The sequence below is a fragment of the Astatotilapia calliptera genome, chromosome 7 (genome assembly GCF_964374335.1).
Source record: "Astatotilapia calliptera chromosome 7, fAstCal68.1, whole genome shotgun sequence".
In the NCBI taxonomy this organism is placed as follows: domain Eukaryota; kingdom Metazoa; phylum Chordata; class Actinopteri; order Cichliformes; family Cichlidae; genus Astatotilapia; species Astatotilapia calliptera.
Genome location: NC_137428.1, coordinates 46,710,160 through 46,734,710, shown reverse-complemented (window position 1 = coordinate 46,734,710; position 24,551 = coordinate 46,710,160). Strand labels below are relative to the sequence as shown.

The 24,551-nt window shown below is 40.2% G+C and overlaps 1 protein-coding gene across 2 annotated transcripts in view; it reads right to left on the bottom strand.

The window, feature by feature from the left end:
• The window catches only part of LOC113026354 (copine-8-like), a 79,880-nt gene extending 56,199 nt beyond the window's left edge, over window positions 1–23,681 (bottom strand). For both annotated transcript variants that reach the window (XM_026175045.2, XM_080304578.1), the window contains exons 1-4: window positions 23,388–23,681; window positions 8,677–8,717; window positions 3,112–3,158; window positions 2,014–2,117 (exon numbers count right to left, since the gene is read on the bottom strand). In XM_026175045.2, the coding sequence (XP_026030830.1) occupies window positions 2,014–2,117; window positions 3,112–3,158; window positions 8,677–8,717; window positions 23,388–23,470 (275 nt within the window). In that variant the 5' untranslated portion in view covers window positions 23,471–23,681. The remainder of the gene's footprint in view (window positions 1–2,013; window positions 2,118–3,111; window positions 3,159–8,676; window positions 8,718–23,387) is intronic.
• Window positions 23,682–24,551: the final 870 nt, after the last annotated feature.

The following is a 24,551-nucleotide window of genomic DNA, read 5'->3' as shown; positions in this document are numbered from 1 at the left end:
TTTCAATCGGTCATTCTGCAGCGGTTTTACTGGTCAGCCCACTAGAGAGCCAATCGAGCTGTGTGCGGTTGACAAAATGAAATGATTCGACACCCTGATTTAATGGCTTTGTCCTCTGCCTACACTCGACCTCTCCGTCAAGTTTTGTTAAATTTAGCTTGGGGGTTTTCTCTAATCTTGCTGACAGGGAGTCAGATGAAAGAGGGGCACTCTGAAAGTGCAGATCTCCACTAGAGCCAATACCCAGCCAGCACAACGTTAAAGAAAAATGACCCAGAGCCACATCGTATCGGCTTCTTTCTGTGGCCGTAGTAGTTTGATGAAACTCAGCCTGGTACAAAGAAACAAACCTGACACAAGGCTCTCAGTGAAAACACAGCCTCAGCAGGGATAAATGCGATGATTTAAATGTTTGAGGTTTTTTATATTTAGTTTCACAATTTTTAATCTTTAAAGAGATGATCTGCTTTAGCCATGTGATTCATGCTTCGCAATCACAGTTATTCATCAGCTTCTTTTCTACCAACAGACTAGCAATGCCTACTCATAGTCAGTCACATGCGCACAAGCACAGCCTTTGGATTAAACTTATTAAATGGTTTATTGTGGTCCACCCGCACCAATGCAGTGTGCCAATGCAGATCAGTCCACCACCACCACAACTCACTCCTCTGAGGTCAGCTTTTTCCCACTGGTAATTTATTATTACATATTGTAAATGGTAAATGGACTGATTCTTATATAGCGCTTTTCTACTCTCAAAACGGACTACTCAAAGCGCTCTATACAACACACCACATTCACCCAGTCACACCCATTATCACAAGCACTACCTCTATACTGAGTGCTTTCTAACTACACTCACACACATTCATACGGAGAGCAACTTGGGGTTAGTATCTTGCCCAAGGATACTTGGCATGCAGACTGGAGGAGCTTGGGCTCAAACCTCCAACCTCCCGATCAGTACCGGTAGGTGACCTGCTCTACCTCCTGAGCTACAGCCAACCCAGGAGTATGTATTTATAAAAGATTTGTAGAAGGTTTAGTGTGATCTCTAAAGTCAGCGAGTCAAAACTACAGCATGGCCTCAAAGTGTTGCCATAAAGTGAGCCGATGTTTTTAGATCAAAACTCTGGACTAAAAAAATATTAATGTATTCGTCAAATTTGTGTGTTGCCTGTTGTGACACAAACTCACACACCAGGAAATATTCTGAATTTTAATGAGCGCACAAATTATGTCTGCAAAGAGTGCAAAATTACATGCAGGAAAGGTGGGAGGGGGAAAGAACAGGAGGGGGTCTTGAGGGAAGGTGTCGGTTGTTTTCTGATGTGGCAGATGGAAAAATCAGCTCCTTTAGCATAACAACTTCTATGTGAGCGGCAAGAAACTCTGCACTGACCCAGAGATACCCGCCCAGTGCTTAAGGCAGTCAATTAAAATTGTATGATCAACTGTGTCAAACGATGCACTTAGGTCTAAAAGGATTAGGACCGAGCAATCTTCTGCATCTGCTGTTAAAAGGAGGTCATTTGTTACTCTCATAAGGGCTTTTATGCACACCACACAGAACTTCATATTTAGAAAAATAAGGCTGGGGCTTAAAAAAAAAAAAAAGGCAGATGTGGTATGTTGACGCTCTTAAAATATCTCTATGACAAACTTGTCTTTTTAGTAGAACCCAAGATGAAATAACCAACAACAAGCGAATCATAGACATCAAAAAATGTGTGATTCACCGTGGCCATCTGGCCCTATTTTGTCACAAAGCAATGAACAAATGGGATGAGTTCAAAATGAAAACGCTGGTGAAAAAGTGGCACGAAAACTTGTCTTTTATTTAGAAGAGAGAAGACGTACATCTCCCTCAGCGCAAGCCATGAATATTTCAGTCCTAACTCAACTTCGCCTCACACAGAGCAGCACCCGTGTCTGCGCAACACACGCTAGTACACAATAACAAACACACGCGCGCACACATTAGCACGGATAAGTCAGCTGTTAACTTACAGGTCAAAGCGTAGATTCTGTCTCTCCTCGAAGAAATAGTCAAGGATGAACTTGCGGACAAAGTCGGGGTTGAGGGTGTTGTCGATGACTTCTGTCCTACCAAACTAGAAGGGAAATGACAGAGGTGATATTTTATTACTGGGAGCAATAAGGGGGCGGGACACACTGACATTGACAACTGACAATCTGAATCATACAGCATATAAGCACACCAGCTTCATGTCAGACACTTTTTCATGAAACTAGGCTAATTATAGTAATATTTAAATTTCCCCTTCAGCACATACACAACATGTGCCACTCCTTTAAAAACTGCTTTCTTGTTCATTCATTTATTCACCAGGAACTCTAACTTGGTCACATGAGATATTGTGTGTGCTATTTGACTTGGGATAAGAAGACGTTTTGTGAATGGAATCATATTAGTGTTTCCCGAAACTGTGCCTTTCTCCTTAACTGTCACGGGAATATCTCCATGCAATGATGGAGCACAGCAACATAACCTTACTCATATTTATAGTCTCATCTTATAGTAGCAAAGACAATTTTATGACCCATGCACAAGTAATTCAGTCGTCGCAGACTGAACGTCGACCCGACATGTAGTTACATTTCTCGAGAAGTGCATCTCAAGTTATGTGGAAAGTTACAGCATAGATTTATTGCATTAGTCCAAATCAGGCCATGGTCTCACTGACACCTGAAAGATGGCCTGTAAAGATCTCTAGCCCACATAGCACTCGCTAAGCTAGTTTAATTACACAAATGGATAAATATGGATGCGCACCAAATGACAGCAACATAATTAAACATTTTCATGCTTTCCAAAAAGAAATGTCTGCACATAACTGTTAAGATTCTATCATTAACACAAGAAAGCACAAGAACAGAGTGAGCTTGGTTAAATTTGGTCAATTCAAACTAACACAAATGTCCCAAAAACACCATTACTAGCAATTGTTTCATCATTCAACAAATGGCCGACAGGCAAACTTGAAAAAAAAAAAAAGGATTTAAACGGCTTTAGCGTGACTCACTGAAAAGCTGCACTGCTGCCATTTATACACAATGCCTTCACAATCCCACCGCTGTACTCACCTCTCTCCATTCCTTGTTGGCTATTCCTTGAGTGTACAGGACACAAACTGTTGAATTAGAAGCAGGGAGGGGAAAAGAGACAGGAGACAGTCAGATTGACTGAAGGGTATTTAACACTGAACAAAACAATGCTAAGATGTCAGCTGAGAGCTAGTCCGCCCCTCTGGACCCCAGCATGAGAGGAAAACTCCCTAATTAAATGTCACTCGAACTTTTGCCTTGTAGCATGGTGATATTTCAGAGAGGAGAAGAGGAAGGAGGGAAGAGGAGGATGAGGATGATGGTGCTGGGAGTGGTGAGTGTTTGAATGCAGGAAAGTCCTCCTTTTGACATTTGAGGATCTTCATCCAAAGGAGTCTTGAGTGTGTTTTGATGAGTGACCACTTGTGGGAAGAGAGCGAGGCAATCGTGTAGCAATAACATGACATATCATTTGGATTCGAGCAGCCAATACTGTACTTACACCCACCTGTCATCTACCAGCGCATAAAAACTCTGAGCTCACACACTTGTAAATTTGTTTGAAGAGTGAATAGTTGAATGGTGGAATACTAATGCTGACAAAGCACTTAAGTTATGGATACGTTTTCAATTCCAACAGCAAAGCTATGAAACTGAAAATGAGGTCATACCTCAGCAACTGCTTTGTGTACTGACATGGTGATGAGGTTGACCAAGTAAAGGAGCATTACCACAGAATTTTAAAAATGCAGACTGTATATAAAAAGTTGGATGTTGTGTCCGGGTCTGAAAAATGAAGCCGATGTGAAAGTGCCGTTAACTGGCATTCCTGCTAACGGCCAGCAGGGGGAAGCTTCACTGTTTGGTTGGTTGCACAGAAGTCGTTAAACCACCCTCAGTTGCTTTTTGACGTCAGTTAATGCTTTTCTAATGATGAAAGCTCAATCGCTACTTAAAACTCTTAAAAACATCACTTTGAAAATATAATGTATTTTCTCCATTAGGTTCAAAGAGAACAACGAAACAGTTTATGCATTAAGGTAGGCCTAGCTCCTGACAAGTCTCCAATTGGTATGTCACAAAACCAACACCAACACAGAATATTTTATTTAATCTATTTTATTTTATTTGATATGCCTTCAGCTGACACACAACTCCACACAGTACTGCTGCAGACAGGCGGGGACACAGCCCCTCCCCTCACTAGCAGCTGAACACATAAACAGCAGCGCAACAAACTCGGCAAAGCATGTTAAGGACTGATGCCCCAGTTTTTATAAGAAATTCGTTGAGGGCCACTACAGCTCCCGTTTTACTGTTAGTGGTTTAACTATTAGCAATATTATATACTGGCTAACGGCTAATAATTAAACAAAAACATTAATGCTAGAGAAAGATGGAGTTCAGCCCAACTGCAATATTAACATGAAGTCTCTATTTAACAAGATAACATGATTATTTGTGTCTAAAAAAGTTTTTCTTGACTCTGACAAAAGTCAACCAACAACTAGATAGAAACAGTGGCACTCTACATTAACGGCTCTATGTTATCAAGAATGAAAATGAGTCAAGTCACCAGAAGCTCAGGAAACAAACAGGATTCGCATAGACCAGTATTATTGTAATCCTCATTTTTTTTTAAATATGCCTCTTTCTTTCTTTCATCTTTTTTCCCCACATGGAAAATGATAGGGAGTATGCAGTCGGCCCTCTGATCACTGCTTACAGCTACATTTCCTCTTCTCATTTCATGTGCTGAGTCAGGTCTCTCTTGCAAATGAGAACTTGGTCTCAGTGAGTTTACCTACCTAAGTAAAGCATATATCAGCTATATAAACTCTGTAAGAGGTTCACTTGCACCAACAGCTCTTAAATTCAAAGGTTCATAATACAGATAAGATGAAATACAGTAAAATAAACAGTTATTTGTATATAATGAAGGTATACATATTTATTAATTTGCAGTTTCTGATACTTTCTTGATATCATCAAGCATTAAGGGTGAAGATGGAAATAAATACGTCTGAGGCTGCTATTTATAAAAGATTAAAAACAGAAAGGTCCTCTCAGGAAAAAAATAACAGAAAAAAACCGCAATCAGACAGACCAGAGACTTATTTTTGTGACATCTGATTATTAAAGGAACACCTTCCACTGAGACGGCTTGCGTTATAATTAACTATAGCATTAATTAATTGTAAATTTATGCCTAAGTGAATGCATTAGCTGTCATCAACTGATGATATCACATGACTAGTGCAATCATGTATTCATTAGCATTCGTGGCCGTTAGTGAAAATCTTTGTTTTGTTAGCTTCAAATGAAGATTTAGAAATCTTCCTGCAACATCAGGTTAGGTTGATTTGCTGATAAAGTCCCACCCACCACAAAACTGACATTTAATCCTTTAGAATAGACCTGGAGTCGAGTCAAGATCAAGATAAGCTATTAATAATGTTTTGTACATTTTATGGGTTTATTTTCCCCACCTCACAAATTTCACACTGAATTTGAGTACAAACTTAAAAAAAACATGTCCTAATTTATTCCCGCCTCCTGTGTGGCTGCAGAAGTGTTCAAACTTGCTGTGTTTTGGCAGTCTGTCAGTCTGGAGTCTGTATAAGTTGCATAGTGTACAGAGTGCAGTGCGCTAGGGCTCAGCTGGTTGAATATACTGTCATCCTTTAATCTTGCTATGAAGGACCGGATGACACATGGTCTCCATGTGAATGTGCAGAGAAAAAAAAGCCATTGATCATACACCCGTACACAATACGTCCTCACCATCAGTGTTTTTAACTCTTCCTTAATTAAGGGGGGGAAGAGATTGACAAAGGCACCACAAATGCGACTTTTTTTAACGTAAACAGTTTGATAATGTTCCCGTCTTCTTAATGGGCTTTTCCCAATTGTCGAAACAGTGTGATCAAAGCACATCCACCCACCGCGGGAACAATTGCTAAAACACAAACACACATAAAAGCACACAAGCATGCACCAAAGAGAAACACTGGACCGTTGTTCAGTTTTATGAGCTAATATGAATATGGTACGTGAGCTCGCCCGAGGCCCTGGATGTGTGCGCTTTTGTGTGTGCATGTGAGTGTGAGCGTGGCTCTGCCGATGCGGTCTAATGCTGTGTGACTGGGGCCAGTGCTGTCAGCAGAGCAGAGACATGGACGCAGCACAAGTGCCTCCTTGCATAAACGCAGGGATGCTCATCCTCCTTTCTCACTATCTGACATTTAAAGGTCCAATCCGCAATTCTGGAAGCTCATCAATTATGGGTTCACACACCACCAACCAAGGAGAAATGCTAGTGCTTGCTGTGCAGTGCTCAGGTGCTAAAGTGCTAATATTTAGGAAATTCAGCTAAAGAAACGAAGGATAAACAAACCACGGATGATCAGAAGTTAAAAAATGATTTTAACTTTTAAGATGTCATGTAAATGTGGAGGGGTTTTTTTTTTTTTCAATCGTGGTTATTTTTAGCGGGCTGTTAACAGGCATGAGTGTCACAGTTTGCTGGTGAAAACAAAGTAGGAATGACAGATGAAAACAACAAGGAAATGCATTACAATCCCTAAGCCTGTCTGAGCACATGTGTCTGTCTATGAGAGGATCTGTACACAGTGTTTAGGACAAACAAAGCTATTGAGTTTCTCAGATATTGTTTAGAATCACATATTGTCAATTCTTTCCATTATGGGCCATCACAACAATCATCAACAAGTCATTGCCATCTGCATTTGATGATTTGTAAATGTCATTAAATGCATATTTGTTAATCCAACTGTCAGTCAAAGCAGAAATGCCTTAAATCATACTCTGCTTGTGTATTTGATTTTAAAATTAGACATCATTTAAAAAACAAACGTTATATTTAAGGAGACTTGGAACTAGTGAATGAGACCATCAAGCTTCGACTGAGATCAAGGGAACCAAACTGGTCTGTTCCTTGGACTTCTGTGCAATCTGACTTCTTTTTGAAAACAGAGGTGTCACCTCTAGCTAGCCGTTACAAAGAATCCAAATTTAAGGTGCTTCCTCTTTGGATTCACTTTTCACAGCAACAACCCCATTCGTCCCCTATCAAGGATGTCACAATACAAGAATTTCAAACTTGATACCAGTGCCAGTTGATACAGAGGAAAATTGATACTGATATCAATTGATAGAAAAAATAAAAAAGTAAGAGAAATCTTTTTTTTTTAAATTTTTTAGAGCAAGTTTGGAACAATAGCCAAGCAGCCGTGACTAAGGAAAGTATGAAGTAGGTTCCAGGGTCCTTCTGTGCCACAAACGATTATGCTTGTGGTTAATATTTACATTTTAACCACCTGGCTTAATCGTCTCTTATGTTTTCCTGCCATTATTTTCATATTGACTTAACATAAAACATTCACCGCTGCTGGTACTGCAGTTTGATGCAGATTCTGCATGCCGGTGGGCCACGATACTGGGTTGTGCTGGGGGTTGCCGACTGGTATCTAACCCTGTGGTCTCTAACCCTATGTAGACAAGCTTATTGAAGGGTCAAACCAGCATTTGCTCATATCTTCCTTTTGTTTGTTTTCCCCAAATTTTACAGGAATTGCTTTGATTTTCTTGATATAACAATAGTTTTAGCCCCCCCACCAAACTTCAAAATAGGAAGATGCAATTGTACCAACATTGCTCGTCTTCTCTAAATAACAAAAATGCACTGCAGTACTTATTTAAGAAAACCAAGCCTGTTTTTCCCCCAATTAAAAATTCTATAGGTACATCTGAAGATGATGCCTGTATTCCTGCTATTCGTTAATATTATAAATGCACCATAGAAGGACTCTGGGTTCAAATGTGACAGTGTATGAGATATGAAGAACAAATACCACCAACATTAATTTCCATTTTTGAAGCAGCGTGTCTGTTTGGTTATCTTGTTTTCACTGGTGTTGATGTGACAATTCATTTCAATCAGTAACAGAAAAGAATGAAGTTCTGATAGAGAGCCTGTGTGTTAACAGTTTGCCTAAACATAAAACCCTTCTTTGAAATGAGAAGTCCATTTATTAAAAAAATTTTTTAATAAATGGACTTCTCATCCTGCTCTTAATGTCCGTCTACTGAGGCAAATTGCTGTTGGATTGCACACTGGGCCTTTAAAAACCACTGGACCAGTTGCCAAATTGAACCCCTGCTATCAAGTGAGTGAGGAGTGTGTATGTGTGCCGTTTAATCTGTAGGAGGGAAGCGGCTGGTTTGTGTGTGAAGATGATCTGGTTCCCCTCACTCACACTGGGAGCAGAGAACAGTGACGAATACGACCCCTGACATATGCAAATGTCTACTGATTCACACAGGCGAGGCAGAGTGTGTGTGTCCATGTGTAGTGCATGCAAGCTGTGTTTGCACAGTACCAAATCTGCCTGCATGTGGTGGATGTTTGTCTGCGGTTGTGTCTGTTTGCCTGTAGAATTTAAAATCCACCTGTACACGTGCATGAGAGAGTGCGTATATATATGTGTCTGTGGATTTGTGTTAGGTCTACTGGGAGCTGTTGCACTGATCTGTTTGTGTGCACATGTGTGTCACAGAGACAGTGATAAGAGACAAGCTTACTTGGATCTGACTTGGAGAACGTGTCTCTATCCAGCAGGTTCCTAAAGAAAAGAGAAAGACAGAGAGAGAAAGAAAACAAAGACTTCCATTAACGTAAAAAATTAATTACTCAGCTGTCCTACTTCAACAAATAAAGAGCAACTACAAATTTATTACATCATTAAATTTTCCTTAATTAGCTCCCATTCTGACCCCGACAACTGGTTTTCTCAGAATCCTCCGACGACTTGATTAACAAAAGCCATTTCACCCAGTCACACTGCAGCGGTACAAATCAAGCTTGAAGTGCAGCCCATTTATATTTTAAACATACAGGAAAAGCAGCAGAAAAGAAGATGCATTTTTCACTTTTTTGCACTCTCCCGGAGTGCCAGAAGCAACTGTGGAAGCTGCCATCAAATTTACATGACATTCCCAGCACTGCACGGGCACGGATAAATGCACCGAAGAGCTCCATCACGAAGCAGATGCTCGGCGCTTCTGAGATATCCCACAGTAAGACAGCTCTGAAGGAATTAAATATTCAAATGAAGATGACAAGTTGCAGATGCCTAAGACCTGTGTATGAGGAAATCAAGAAGCAGCTCGAGCTCAGAATAAGGATAGGGAGACCTGGCGTGTTACGTCAGCAGAGGTGGAGCATTTGTGGTTTTAACTGTGTGTCAGTTGCTTCACAGTGCCCTGAGGTCTCAGGAGGAGGTAGTCAGAAGTCCAACAACAACCCAAGGGGCTAAAACAAACCCTTCGCTTATTCCCTCAGCTTGTACTCCTGCCAAATGTTACATTAGAACTTCATAAAGCTTTCATTGAGCAAACCAGAAAGGCTAAATAGTACGAGTAGCCTGGTCAACAGTATTTTACAGCACCACCCAGTTTCCAGTGTCTTACACTAAATGTAACTCAGATTCTTGGTAATGCGTAAGTTTACTTGGCTTTTTATGAACAATATTTTCAGAATAAAGCCAAGTTATTATGCAAAAGTCTTTGTGTAGAGCTCTCTTACTGCGTGTTGTGATACAACATACTGCATCTTTACGGCATGAGGCTGTAATCGTCGCATCAAAGCATTTCTGACTTTGCACAAAAGAGAAATATTTCCTTATTACTAAAACCAAATTTGAAGTATTTTGTAGCATTTCACAGAGAGTATAACAGCCGTGGGAACAACAACTTGATCCCCACATTTCGACTTTTTGGTATATTGAATTTATTTGCAGAAAAACCTTTTGAGTTTGATCTCAAAATTTCGACTCTATTCTCAAACTGGACAATTTTTTGCATAATGTGGGCTCAATACTCGCATGATCAGAAGAAAAAAACCCACAAATGTACAATCTAAAACCAAGAGTCAGTGTAACAAAGAGACAGCTCAAGCGTTTGTGCTGTCTCAGGCTGTGAAAAGAAAAAAAAAGAAGTTTTTAACAGGCTTTTGAGGTCATGATCCACTATGAAATGGTCATCACTGAAATCTATTATTACTGACAAGAACTAAAGCTGAACTGAGTCATAGCATGATTGTTGAGGTCAACTGTAACGTGTGCGTAAGAAACAAAAATCAGATTTAGACTCTTTAAAAGAAGGCTGTGTGGTGTATGAATTTAAACTGTGATAATCACAGCAGCACGACTTTGTCCATATTGTGCACGGCTCACAGGGAACAAAAGTTGAAGGGCTAGCTGCAGGGTAAGCACTCAGTCGCCCATCCTGTCCTGTGTGACAAGCAGCGAGTGACTTGAAGCCATTGATGGCTAGTGATGTATCTAGATCAGGCACTCGTGTTGTGCTAATCCCACTGCTACCCAGATGGTAAAACGCTACGCTCTGCTGCTTCTCTGTCAGGGCATGCCCACTGGCCCTTTGAGAGCTTTGAGATGTTAAATAAATGACAATAAGCGATGGAACTGAGCCTAGTCATATCGGGGATGTATTTTATGACTGGCAGATAGTCTGGAAGATTGCGTAGGAGTGAGAAGTGGGCAACTTCACCTGCCAAATGAGATAAATGTCCAATAAAGAGGATAGTATACCCGATTGTCTCCCAGAGGAGTACGCGTGGAGGCAGGAAACAAGATGCAGTGAAGAAAAAAAAGCAGCAGAAAAAAACATAGTGTCTCAAGAGTCTAAAGACAGCACCAAGTGGTGTGTGTGTGTGTGTGTGTGTGTGTGTGTGTGTGTGTGTGTGTGTGTGTGTGTGTGTGTGTGTGTGTGTGTGTGTGTGTGTGTGTAGGCAGACATACACACACTTCTATGGATACGGTAACCTCCCTATGAGTCATACACACCCGAGGGCTTCCACCTGCCCCTCAGAGAGAGGGGGGACTCTTTAAAAAGCCCTTTCCTGCACAGGCAGCCTTGCAAACGTCTGGGTGGTCAAAACAGAGTGCCTCGTTGTTCATCAAACATTTACGCTAGCAGTCCCTCTTCAACACCAGAATTACATTTGAAATCCCGCCAGTTATGTAACAGGCACCTAAACATGGCAGCTGGAGCTTTAAATACCTGCATGTGCGGGTGGGATGGGGGACTTCCATCTTTTGAGAGCATCTGAGATTAAATTTTCCTTCAGCAGTGAGAGTGCTAGCCTGGGGAAATCAGCCAGTATTCTTTTTCTAATGACACACGTGCATTTCTAACCACAAATGATGTTGGGGTTTTTTTTAAAAGCAAAGTAAACAATTTCTACCATATTTAAAGCGTATAAAATGGTGAAAGTGTTCACAGGGCAATGTGGAAAACCTTCCTCTCCTCAGGAAGAGCCCGTTCCCACAAAGTCTGATAGTTTATCTGCTTATTATTCACCTTCAAATGATGGTTCCTTAGTTTCGACAAGATTCTTGGGGTTAATATTAAGGATACAGATGATAAACAGATACAGTAACAAAATAAAAACTTGCTCAAATTCAGTAGAAAAGTACACGTAGAGTTTGAGAGACCACAGGGCTGTCACAACATGAGATACTGTCAATAAGGCCTCTGCAATGTTCTGAAGACAGTTAAACTTGTCAGGTAGTGATGTCCAGCAGGTGAAAATGCAGCTCCATGAACACGCACAGCTGTGGATTCCAGCTGCTTCAATGTTGCATTAACTGGCATTAACTCAGCCAGTTAATGCGAAACAAATCTAGCTGTTCATTAAAGCTTTCTGGTTTGATCAGAAAAGAAACATTGGTCCATACACCTGAAAGTCCTGAAAATGCATTGTGAATTCTGTCTCGAGTCTACGAATGTATCCGTGTATTTCTGTGGTGCTGATGCTGTGCTGAGCGGAAAGCTCCTGAAGCTTCTGAAGTGTTGGAATGTAGAAAGCTAACAACGTCCTTCTCACCGATAGGCGAAGTGATTTTTAGCCAATTACAAGTTGAATCTGGCAGTTGGGGTTGTTAGCTAAGATACCGTCATTAAGTCGCGGCACAACTAATGTGTATGCGAGCGAATTTGCTCATTTGCGGCCATGTATTTTTTAATGCACCTTCTCAGATTGTCGTGCCCAGGGCTGAACTGGGACAAAAAATCGGCCCGGGCATTTTGACTAGAGACCGGCCCACCAGGTATTAAAGCCATAAAGCCTTTGAATGAAAACAAACGCTGTTGTGACAGTGATGTACAGTCTTGTCGGTATATGTATGATTTTTATACATTTTACGTCAGATAAAAACTTTGATTGTAAGCTTCAGATAATTATTTAATAAAAACCAAACATTTTAAATGAGAATAAGAAAGTATTTCTTTGTGCCCCCCTTCCCTGTTAATGCCCTACATGGACCCCTGGCAACATCTTGCTAGACCCACCCCTGCACAGTTACCAGCTGTCAGCTACTTAGAAAAGGATCCTGGTGTTATTTGTCTCTCAGAAACAGTTCACAACTTCCCTTCAACTCATTCATGTCACTTAAAAGGTAAACCTGTTTCTCCATCACCTGTTCAGCTCTGATGATTCAGTAAGGACATCTCCTGGTTTCATCTTCATGTTTCCCTCTCATCACATATCCAAACCAACATCATGACCAGCAGCTTTTACAGCTGTGGCTCCAGCAAACATCAGCTGATACTAGAAAGTATTATTAAATAAATTCTAACAACAGCTGATCAAGCTTAAACGTGCTGCTGTTGTTTAGCGCGACATCTGCTGGTTTCCTCTTTCTGGCACAAAGTGGACGATAAACAAACAAGAGAGAAAAGCCGATCAGCTGATCATTGATCAGTTTCATGATTGAAGTAGCAACAGGAGAGGGAGGATGAGAGAATGAGAGAAGAAGAGGCAGCTGTGCGGCTTAAAGATGCAGAAAAACTCCAGCTTTGTGTCGTTTTCATTGTAGCTGAAGTCCGGGACAAACTGTGTTCCTTTTCGGCTCAATATGAAACACGTAATATTTTCTCTGAATACCAGACGATTCCGTTTTTTACAGGACAGTCGGCAACTCTAATAATTAGCCTTATGAATACAATAAAGTTCACTATCAATAACATCAAAGCACCCACCCAGCTGTATAGAAACTCTGTCATGCTAGCTAGTACGCAGTACTTGTTATTGTAACTGACGGTAAAAAGTCAGCACAACGAAAATAAACTCCACCTAAACTTGGTTTATATCTGACCCAGACAGACTGCAGGTCATAACTTCTTACCTGAAGCTCAGTTCACCTGACACTCGGCGGCTGCCTCGGGGCTCTCCTCCTGCCTCCCCTTTCTCTCATCCACCTGCTGGCCTCCACCACTTGCTAATGTTACTGAATCTGTGGAAGCTCCGCCACAGCCACTACCAAATAACTGAGTTATTTTTACACATCAGCCAGCATCTGGCCAATCCACCACCTTTCATTGTTTATACCGTTACAAAAAAAATAAAAAAAATCATCGGCCCATGAAAACGAAAAATCACCATCGGCCCACCGAGCAAATGCCGGATGGCCAGTCCAGCTATGGTCGTGCCATCAGTTAACCCTTCGCGTGCCAGCTGTGGCACGCATGCCTAGGGTTGCCGACCCCTGTCTTAAAGTCAGATACCATGCAACTGCGGAGTGGGTGGTTACTTTTACAGCGTAACCTCACGCAAGCACACGAGCTTGACATCTGCCTTCCAAGAGTGTGGAGTGTTGTTCGGAGCAGCAGCAGTCGTCTGCAGAGCCGTAACATCAGTTAATGAAGAAGTTCCCACGAAAGATGCTGTAACCAACAGCACAAGCTGCTAGGAGGATAACTCCAGATCAATACAGTCAATCGAAGCTACAGAGATTACTCGGCTGGTTTGATCAGTTTAGCCTTGAAACACCTGAGAAACTCTCTTAACTATGAACGATTTTCTCAGATTCTGAGTGGGAGGGGGGTTTGTATCTTCAAGGGAAACTGATGTTCACCCAATAATGAACCACGAGAGTCCTGCTTTACGAAAAGAAGCCACAATTTGAGTAGTCTGTGTTAGTTGTATGACATAATTACAATAATAGGTGTTAAATAAATTATGTAAAATTTGAAACTGTAACTATGGTGTTGCATTGTCATAGTTTAAATATTTATGTGAACTACAAAGTTCCATCCATCCTCTTCTTCTTCTGATGTTAAATCATATAAGAGGAAAATTCCCCTCAGGTGAACATACAATGCTTTGGAACAATGACATTCCTCTTATCTTTGCTATGAAACGATTTCTTCTTCATATGTTTTCAGTGCAGGCAACTGGGGACAAAAGTCCGATTTCTTGTTATGTTCAAAAGTCAAACGATTATTAGTTATTATATAGTAATAGGGTTATAAATGAAATTAATGCCTTTAAAAAAAGCTCTTCTGGTACAAAATTCCCTTGTTGTGTGCTTCATTATTAATATTTTAAATGTTGAGCTACCACTAAAGAGAACGCTTTTTACAAACTAAAGATTAGTAAGTCTCACAACACTTTCACTTTAAGCTCCTATTGTTACAGAAGGAGATTTTTAATGGCTATTATAAAGCAAGCAAAGCATATTTTGCTTGCTACGAATGATAAATCCTCTATAATGACCATCCTTAAGGATCCCAGAGTTTGTTTGCACAACCTATGGGCCATAGCTACCCTTGAGTGTGGTGGATCATAGAAGGAGCAAAATAAAAGGTGAGATTTTTATAGAGCTTCGGTGTAGGCAGGATGTCAGGCCAGACAGGTGGGTAAGAAAAACAGTTTAATATGGACCCAGACTTTTCAAACAAACTATTTTCTCTCTCTGTTCAAAGGTGGAACCTAAATTCAGATGACAAATTGATCCAGTATTAAACAAGAGTGTTATAGATGATAGATGGAAGATACAATTAACCTATGACTTATGAGTCTGAAGAACATGGTCAATGCTCTTATTAATGTCTTTTAGTGAAAGTACAGTTTCTCTAATGGTGAGAAACTGATTTTTGGGGGGTCAAAGATAACAGTCTTTTTAATGCAATTAGAAGGTGGCATTTATATCTCCAATGAGGCGGCTTCAAACCAGCTTCAGTCCAGTAATAATGCAGGAATGTTGCTACCACAATCCAATATGCGTGCATTCCTGCTGTGGACTTTTGTAAGCTGAACTATGCATTTCAACTGGTTCCCTTGTCATTTATGACAAGATATAATAGAATAGCTGCTGCCATGACAGCACCCTACTTAAAAAAGATGATTACATTTTTGATCAAAGTCCTGGTAAATTTCCTTCGAGTGAAGGTCAGAACCTATGTGGCAGGTACTACAAAGATTTATGCCTTCAAGTTCTTGTGAATCTGCTGTGAAATGTCAAGTTTTATGTCCTCTCAGGTACGATTTGTACTTTTGTTTTTGTGTTTTTTAAAGCCCAAAGATTCCAGCAGTTTAATCAGGAGCTAAACATTAATCTGAGGTTATATGTTAATTGTACTGACATTTTTTATAGGCTGCACCAGAACCTCTAAATGTCATTTGCATAATTACATTACACACATGCTACATCATATTCTATTTTTAGCCCATATATTTTTGATAATAGCTTATGATGAATCTGCCAAAGAATCTGTATTCAAGCGACTGAATCGGGTCATTCGGTGCACTTAGCAACACTTGTTTCTAAGACTGGTCGAGAAAGAGTATCCGTTTTTGTGAAGAGCTCCGCCGATTTGTTGAATAACCATTGAGACAATCAACGGAATATTAATGTGCAATCATTTTAAGGATTATAGGTCATTTTTAAGCAAAAATACCAAAATATTCAGACCCAGCTGAGGATGCCACTGTGAGGACTGATTTTCTGTTTTCCTGTTTCAAAGTAAACTGAAACCTTTTCAGGTTTTTGAATAGACTTTTTGACAAAAAATAAAATAAATACAATAATTGATAAATTATTGATATATGCAGCTACATTGATTGCAGTTTTGTTTTTTTTATCCGATTCTTTATTTTTTTCCTAAGTGTGACCTGCCAACACCAATTTTCTTCCGAGAAACTAGAAACTGTCTTATTTGGTCTGTGATCACCGATCTGGTCATCCTCTTCATCGCTGCCATAATCTTTTTATCATCTAAGAACAAAGAGACAGTCATACACGCACTTTAACAACGCAGTCCATAGATACAGGTGCATATCTGTATATTATCTGAAGAGGACTTTTAATGGATTTTAGCAATAAATACCATATAATGTATTTAATATTTACAGCCTGGAAGTAATGCTTCTTAGAACTTAGAATACTGCATAAATCTGCATAAAAATCCTCTATTGCGCTCAGTAGAAAGGCATCAAATACTGGACACTAATCAACATGATGTCTTCAAATCTGTCCACAGCAATCACGCAGATGCAGGAAAGTGGCTGTGGAAAAGATGAAAGCAGAGGAACAAAGGTGGGGGGAGGGAGGGGGATGGTTAGTAATGTGATGGAGGCATGTCGGCTCTCAGAGGTAACCAGGTAAAGCTGGTTACCTCTGAGAGCCGACAGCTGTCTGGTGCCTTCATTAGACCAAATGACTGCTTCAGAAAACTCATTAATGCAGCCACCCAGCACGACCCTTCCTGCGTTTAGGACTCGCCACCTGAGACCAACTTGATCTGTTGGCTTTGTGCTCTTTGCTCCCTAAATCCTTCACAATTTAGGTGGAACGGAGCAAAGAAACAAGGTAAAGCAGGATGAAGTGAAGCAGAGGGGAAACATGACATTAGCTTAGCCGGATTTCATTTCATTTAGCTTCATTAGAGTTTTATTTGAACTAAAGATTTAATAGTAATTCTTTAGAGCTAACTAGCAATCAGTGGATCTAAGCAGCAATTAAGAGGAAACAACAGTAGTGGAAATGTATGCAATAACGGGTACTGAAACAAAAAGTACAAAACATGATCAATTACATAAACTGTAACGAAGGAATTTTAGCACCTCATTATACAGTACGAGTGTGCACAGCCACAAAGAGCTTTGCTGCTTTGAAAATACTCCCCCTCATGACAACACTTTCTTTGTTGTTTTTAATCATTTTAGCCCTGTGATTAGATTGTGAAACAATGTGCAAATAACCTGTGAGAGTTGGAGATCCTGCTACTGTGTGCAGTTCTTTTATAATGGAAAAAGCTTTATTGGTTATACAAAAAAGCTACAAAAAAAACCCATATTGATCTTTCTATTTCTTCATGTGATACTATTTGCTTATTGCTTACTAAGTCCTGGGCTTTTAGTCTGTATTTGAATCAGTTTTTTTCAGACATTTTTTGGACTTTGAAAATTGTAATTACTGTATAGTAAACACATTCCATTTGATCTGATGTTATTTGAAGTGGGCAAGCTATAATTTTACGCAACTTTTCATTGTTAAGTAAACTAAATGGTGATTATACAAAGTAGAATACAGTGTAGTCACACCACTGACATTTAGATATCTATGATATTTCCTGGGTAAATGAACATTATAATGCATAACTAAACAATGAAGACCAGCGCTTCTGTTTTCTCTGGTAGCTTTTCCCAGTTTGTGAAAACCACAGAACATTCATATCCTAGCAGGCAGCTGAAGCCCCTATCCGGTCCTTAAGTGATGACGTGGCGAATCCTATTTCCGGGCCTAAAGTAGTCTGCGTTTAATATGGCTTTTGTGTTGTTAACATGTTTAATGCTATGTATTTTCTTCTATTTAATCTCAAAAGGCTCCTAAAACAGTCAGTGATCACTGTTGACCTTCCTCGGCTTTTATTACCGCTGATCATTTATTTAAGCTCAGTTTTTAAAACCTTAGGATGTAACTACAGCCCAGCCCATGCAGCAGTATATGAATGACTAACCTCGTATTGTGGATGGATTATCTCAGTTGTTCTCCTGGCTGAAGTTTGGTCCTTTTACAGCATCCTGCCATGCGATTACATTTGTTCCTGACCACGAGAACACTCACGTTAACTTTTATTGAGTGGAAAAAAAGTTAGCTTGTTTATATTATGCTAACATAGCTGTGTCGCTAGCGGTCACGTAGCACATCATTATATACCAGCTAGCCAAACTTCAGTAACCCTACAAACGTCACTGCTGTTTAGTTTTCTGTCTTCATTTATGTTGGAAGTGATAACAGAGCTGTACGTTTTAATTTGTTTCCAAAACCCCGCAGTCAGGACATGCTATATTGTATTTAGATAGAAGCTAGCGAGCTAACTTCCTGCTAACTTCTAACTCTGTTAAATGTCATAAATTTCGTTTTCATGGATGCCTGGATGTTATACTCAATTGTTACACCTGGTAGAGCAGAACGCTGATCATTTTATTAAAGATGAAAGACTTTAGACAGTTTTTCAACGCTCAGTAATGCCATAGTGATCGTTTGATATATGGACCAGCAGCAGAGTTTAGGCCCAGACACGGCTAGTGACGTCAGACTGAACAACCGGATTGATCTTCAGCAGCAATGTCGCTGCTATCTTGTACTTTGTGGCTACTGTGTACCTTTTTGGTCCTGTTTTATTTTACTATCAAAGTTGAAAGATGGTATATTGATACAAAATAAATTGGCCTTTTTCATTTTGTATATGTCAAGGTCAAATTATACATTTTTTATCTTATGTAATTGAAATGTTTTAATATTTTTAACTTGTTTCTTAGGTGCTTTGCTGCAATCTCAAAATGTCTAAATAATATTTCAACGACGTAAAGCATTTTGTATGTTAGCTCTAATCATTAGCCCCAACTGGTTAACAGGTAATTCACAGTCAAACCAGTCAGCTTCATTTCTACCGGACCAAATGATTTTAATTTATCCTCGTCTAATTTCTTTAACCAGCCCCAATCAGCTGTGCTACACAAAGATCAAGCTCCACTGTTACCAGACAAATAAACGTGTCATCTTTTAGTTTGCTAAATGAGCCTCACCACAGCCATGCTTTCTTTCTTGTAATTACAGAGGAGTTTAAATTGTTGGCAGAACACAGCACCAGTTGGAGATCTCTGCAGACTCCACAGCGAGAGCACCAACCACAATTTATCTTCAGAGACTGTACCATTCTGAGCCTTCCGGTGAAGGAGTCATTATCTAGCTTTAAAGCCTCAATGTGTAAAATGCTGGTGTGATTACATGTTTATGTATGTGGAAAATGAGACAGTCGTACTGAAGAAAAATAGCGCAGCGTGTTCTTTGCTTTCACATCATTCTTCTCAGGCTCCTGGGGTGAGAGTGGTAGTGAAAGCTACTGTTATTTGAGTACCAGTACCAGAAATTGCTTCTTTTTAAAGCATACACAGAGGCTTTAAAGGGGACCTGCTGTACTTTTCTCTGTTTTCTGTCATACAGCTACTGTTACTATGGTGGATGTTGATATTAAATACAACATTTAAAATAATGGATTCAGCATAAAAGAAATCCCTGTCAGCCAAAAGTTTAAGTTTCAAACTGTTTCACACATTTTGTTCTATTGTTGCCTCTTTATGATGTTGGTGACACTGGAAATTCCTAATATGGTCATTTCAGACACAGAGCTTCTGCTGTAAGCAGAGAAGCTCCACCCTCCTGCTATTTCAAACCTGTTTGCGAGAGGCAGCCAATCAGATGATTGCACTTTCATCAGGTGCTGAGTAATCTTGAACTGTGCTTCCCAATGACATTAAATTTACTGGAGAAAAAACAACAACGCTATTTCACTTCTCATAAAAGCCAGAGAAACCTAGTTATTTTTGTTTTAAGCCATTTGTATTTAGAACTAAAACAAAAGAAATCTAAGAAACCTGCACGCTATAGTTTCCTTCCCTGCTCCACTAACTCTTTCTGTCTCTTTCTTCACCTTCCTCGTGGAAAGTGCAACATCAGCTGTGACACATCGACCAGCCTCTCAGCAGGTCGGCGTCCGGCTTCAATACAGCTACACAGAGCACGTCAATTCTTCAAAGGGATACACTTCGTAGCTTTTGTGCCCAAAGGTCATGACTATCTCTCCGCTGTGGACCACTCAGATCACAAGACAGCCGAGCTGACGCGAACACCAACATCATTCCCTACAAACACTTCCCAAAACGCCCAACTGTCTGCAAGGTTCATTTGCCTGTGCAGCTCTACAGACTCGCCACGCTCACTGTCTACTGTCCACGCACAGAATTAAACTCCACTGACTTGTGTTTGTGTCATCAAGGCCTCGTGATCATGAGTGAGGAAACTCAGGCAAATGGCTGTGCGGGGGTTTTCTTCTCACTAACACACCATATTTGTCTTGAGTTAATCAATCTGTCACTTCTGCTGCTTCACTGCACATGTGACGGGTCCGGAGACGGTTTGGATTTATTGAGTGAGGGAGCTTTCACTCAGCGACGGACTCTATCTGGGCTGAATGCTTCAGTAGCTTCGTCAACACAAAAGTGGGAAAATCACACTCTCCACAAGCTGAGGACTGGTAAATTTTGTTTTGGTGTGGCTATTAATGGTTTCACCTCAGGCAGATCAAAAAGCTAAAGCATGTTTGTTCTGTCAAAAAAAAATGAACTAGTACAGTGAATTATTGGACTAGATTTTCACACGAAAGATGCATTTAACAGCCAATATCCACTTAACCAAAAAACAAACAAAAACAGTAAAACAATATTAAGCTATAACCTGATTCAGATAGGTGTTCTGTTCTTGATTTCTGCCACAGTCCAATATAAGGCAGCTGCTCAGAGAACCAGACAAAATGCATGCGTTCATCCAAGGAATCTGTCTCTGTAGGTTTTTTTCCCCCTGTTTTAAAATCAACATAGAAGAAAACCAAGCTAAAACGGTGTCAAAATGATGTAGTATATCAAACTTTGGTAAAAGAAAATGCCAGGACTGCCAGTTTGGTGTACAACAATGAAGCAGTGCAGTAATCCTACAATGCAGGACTTGGCTTTTTTCTTTGACACACACGACACTAAAACTGAATCTATTTTTGATTTTGGTCGTCAGTCCTAAAAATTCGTTTAACGCTCCAATGAGACAGTGGTGAAATTTTGCAATTAGGAAAAAACATAACAGCAAATGCCTACATGAAACTGCAAGTGTTGTTAGTGCCCCGAACCAAAGGTGGTGCAGTTTAATGCGTCACCATTGCACAGCTTTTTTAGGATAATTTTTGTGCTGGTTGTGAACTGCAAAGCTTGTACATCCCAACACTATACACGACTGGCTCCCTGGAAGCTTTACTCATTTTGTCAAAGGTGACTTGTGTATTTTGTCTATCATTTGGCTCCACAAGCTTGAAAGCTTGTGGTGACAGAAACAATGCATTACCTAATGCCTCTGTCACTCAAAGTGCCTTTGCAAGCATTAAAGAAATGTCACTGCAGTTTGTCCATTTTCCATCCATGCCATTTTCTATAACTGCTCGCTCCTTTTCACGGTCAGGAATATGCATAAGGAAAAGCACATAAATTATGTTTGCATGAATAAAAAGAGCTTTTTATAAGAATGCGGAGATGAGTCATAATTTGCGGGAGCTTTTCTTTTATGATGCCATTTTTTCCCCTTAAAACAAACAAACAAACAAACACATACATAATCAAACACAAAATATCTTCACAAGTTCAGATCTCAAAATCATGAAGTTCATTACCAAGCTGACTTGCTGTGCAAAGCTTTTATCTTAGAACTAAAACAGCAACAGAAGCTCCATCTGCATAAACAGCTGGCAGATTTTAGGTCAGCGGGAATTTAAATGAGTCCAAAGTCTTTGTTCTTCTGTTCATTAAAAGTCTCAAATAAGGTTTACAAGAATTAAAGTTTTGCAGTGAAATAAAGATTTAAAGACTACATGATCTCAGCCTGAACATAGACCTGAACGACCGACTAAATCAAATAAAATGTTTTATGACATGCCCTGAATTCCTTGTCACTTATCTTACTCTTATACAGCATTATGATATTGAAAAGTTGTTTGGGGCGTGACTGCCTCTTCAGTTTAGGGGCAAACAAACCAGGATAACTAAAAATCCCCAGATTGTGTCAAAACACGTTACTGATTTTACACATTCAGACGACAAACTGAAGAAGAGAAAATGGATGCACCCCCCCCCCCCCCACACACACACACACACACACCTGAAAAGTTACCAAATGAACCTTTGATCATAATAAAAAGAAATTAAAAATTCAGCTTCAATTCAGCACTGATCGTGTTGAATTGATTGATTGATTCTTTTTAATTCATGCTTCAAAGGAGGCTTAAACGATTTAGCGCTTATGCAGATTGTTTTATTATGTAAATCTTCAGTCACATTCTGCTCCATTTTAAAGATTCTGTGATGTGTGAATCATAAGCTTTGCTTTGATTGGACACTTTACACAGTGGGCTTTACCATCCACTGCATTAGCACACTGTACTGTAGATCTTTGTAGTTCACTAAACATTCAATTCTATCAACATAAAATTACTCGCTGATCTATATTTCAATTTAAAAAAAACTTTTGTCATTGAAGAGCACATGCTGCTTTTCATTGCGTCATGGGATTTAAAATGTGTCTTCTTGGCTTTTAAAAAAATCCAAGAGCTCAAAACCCATGATGACACCTTACTTTCTCAACTTTAAAATTTCATTGAATCTAAATTTAATCCTAATCTTCTCAACAATCCTGACAGTCCTGCTGAGAGACCCCAGATGATACACGGAGAGCAGAAATGATTGGATGGATAGAGTGACAGATATAGCATATTTCATATCATTACAAACAGCAAATCCTTCCACGTAAGAAGCAGCAGCCTGAAAATGGTCGGTGTGTTTTTAAAAGCTGACTGGACGTGTCCACTGTAGTAAAACTGCCACAGCGCGAATCAAACAGCCTGCTCCAGCATCCTCCACCCGTCCTCCCTGCAGGAAATTCCCACATGAAATAAATATTTCGTAAGGATGATGACGTGGTGAGGTGGTCACTTTGTTTCGGCGCAAACATAAATTTCTGCAGCTCTGCGTGTGGCAGCTTCACTCGGAAACGTGACAGCAGTGTAAAGACATGTCAACTCTGACCTCCATCCGGCGCTCATCCACAGGAAAACTACTGGCAACAGACGCGCAAGAAAACGTGCCTTCCTGCACAAATCCAATATATAATCATTCACCTGCCACTGCTCTCGTATAAAGAGAAAAGTGGCGTGACTCCACACCGCACTGTACAAACAAATCAAATTGAAACAACGAGCGCAAAGCGAGTTTGTGCTGGGTTTATTCCCTACTATGCAGCCTGCACGGAACTCCCGGGCAGATATCACAGTGAAAGGAATATTTATTGTTTTGTACATCTCAACGCAGTGAAGCAAAAGTGGTCAGCACTCACCTGCACGAGACCGTCAGTTCAACTTTGGTGGCAGGTATCGAAGCGGTGAAGGGGTCCGCGTCCCCAATAAACGCCATATTCATCGCTGCTTGGTCGGTCACAGTGCGTCCCCTACCCCCAGCGCTGTAACGGCGGCATGTGAAAAAGCGGTGTAAAAGAAATAGAAGGGGGGGAAACCTCGCAATGGATGCTCAGTGAGCCGTTTGCTTCCTGGAAGAACCAAACACCAGAGAGCGACAGAGAGAAAAGCACACGGACGCAGACCTGCAGCGTGCCACAGTCGGGTCTCTGTGCGGCTCTGTGCTCCGGAGGAGAGAGGACAGTGTGAAGGGGCGGGAAGACACACATATACAAACACACCACACACACACAAAGTGGGAGTCCACAGCTATTTGTGAGGACCAAAAAGAAGGATCGTTTCTATTTAGAGGTGAGTGCAGGGTTATGTGTAAAGCTCTGTTTTGGTTTGAAATTGCAGTACTCGGGAAACTATCATCTTTAAAGGTCTGGAATCGATAAAACATGTTAAATAAAATCAGTTACACCCAAGACAGTCAGGACTTCAGCACAGCAAAGCCTCAATGTGTGCATCCTGCTCAGAATAACAAAAAATGGGTCACAGAGAGGCAGCCATCAGATTCTATAAAAGATAACCAATCAGTGATGTCAAGTTAGTTCAGGCTGGCTGGTTATGGCAAATTTGGGTTATAGGTGGAGGCTTGTTTGTGTTTGTGTGTGGACAGCACAGGGAAAGAAATCCAGCTCTCAGAGGGCCAGACCTGTTCAGTTTTTGGTCCATGGTAAGCCTAATTTACTTTGAGGCATATAGGAGTTTAATGGAAGCTATGTTCAGCCTTGCAGAAGAGCATGGCCTTTGGGTTTGAAATACATATTGATTTATGAGAATGTGTCTGTACGAGTGGACGGTGAGCTTCACCAGTTAAACATCTCTTATCTCAGCAGTAGCCTGACAGTACTTTGTTTGGTAATGCCTATATGAGTGAGATTTAGATACTCAAGTAATCATTTGACCAATACAAAATCTTGCAAAAATCCAGTTTTCCACATTTAGGGAGTAATGAATTCTAAAAAAAAAAAAATGGCAAAAAAGAAAAGAAAACATTTAAATTGGCAGCATTCACACTGAATTATTAAGGATTATTC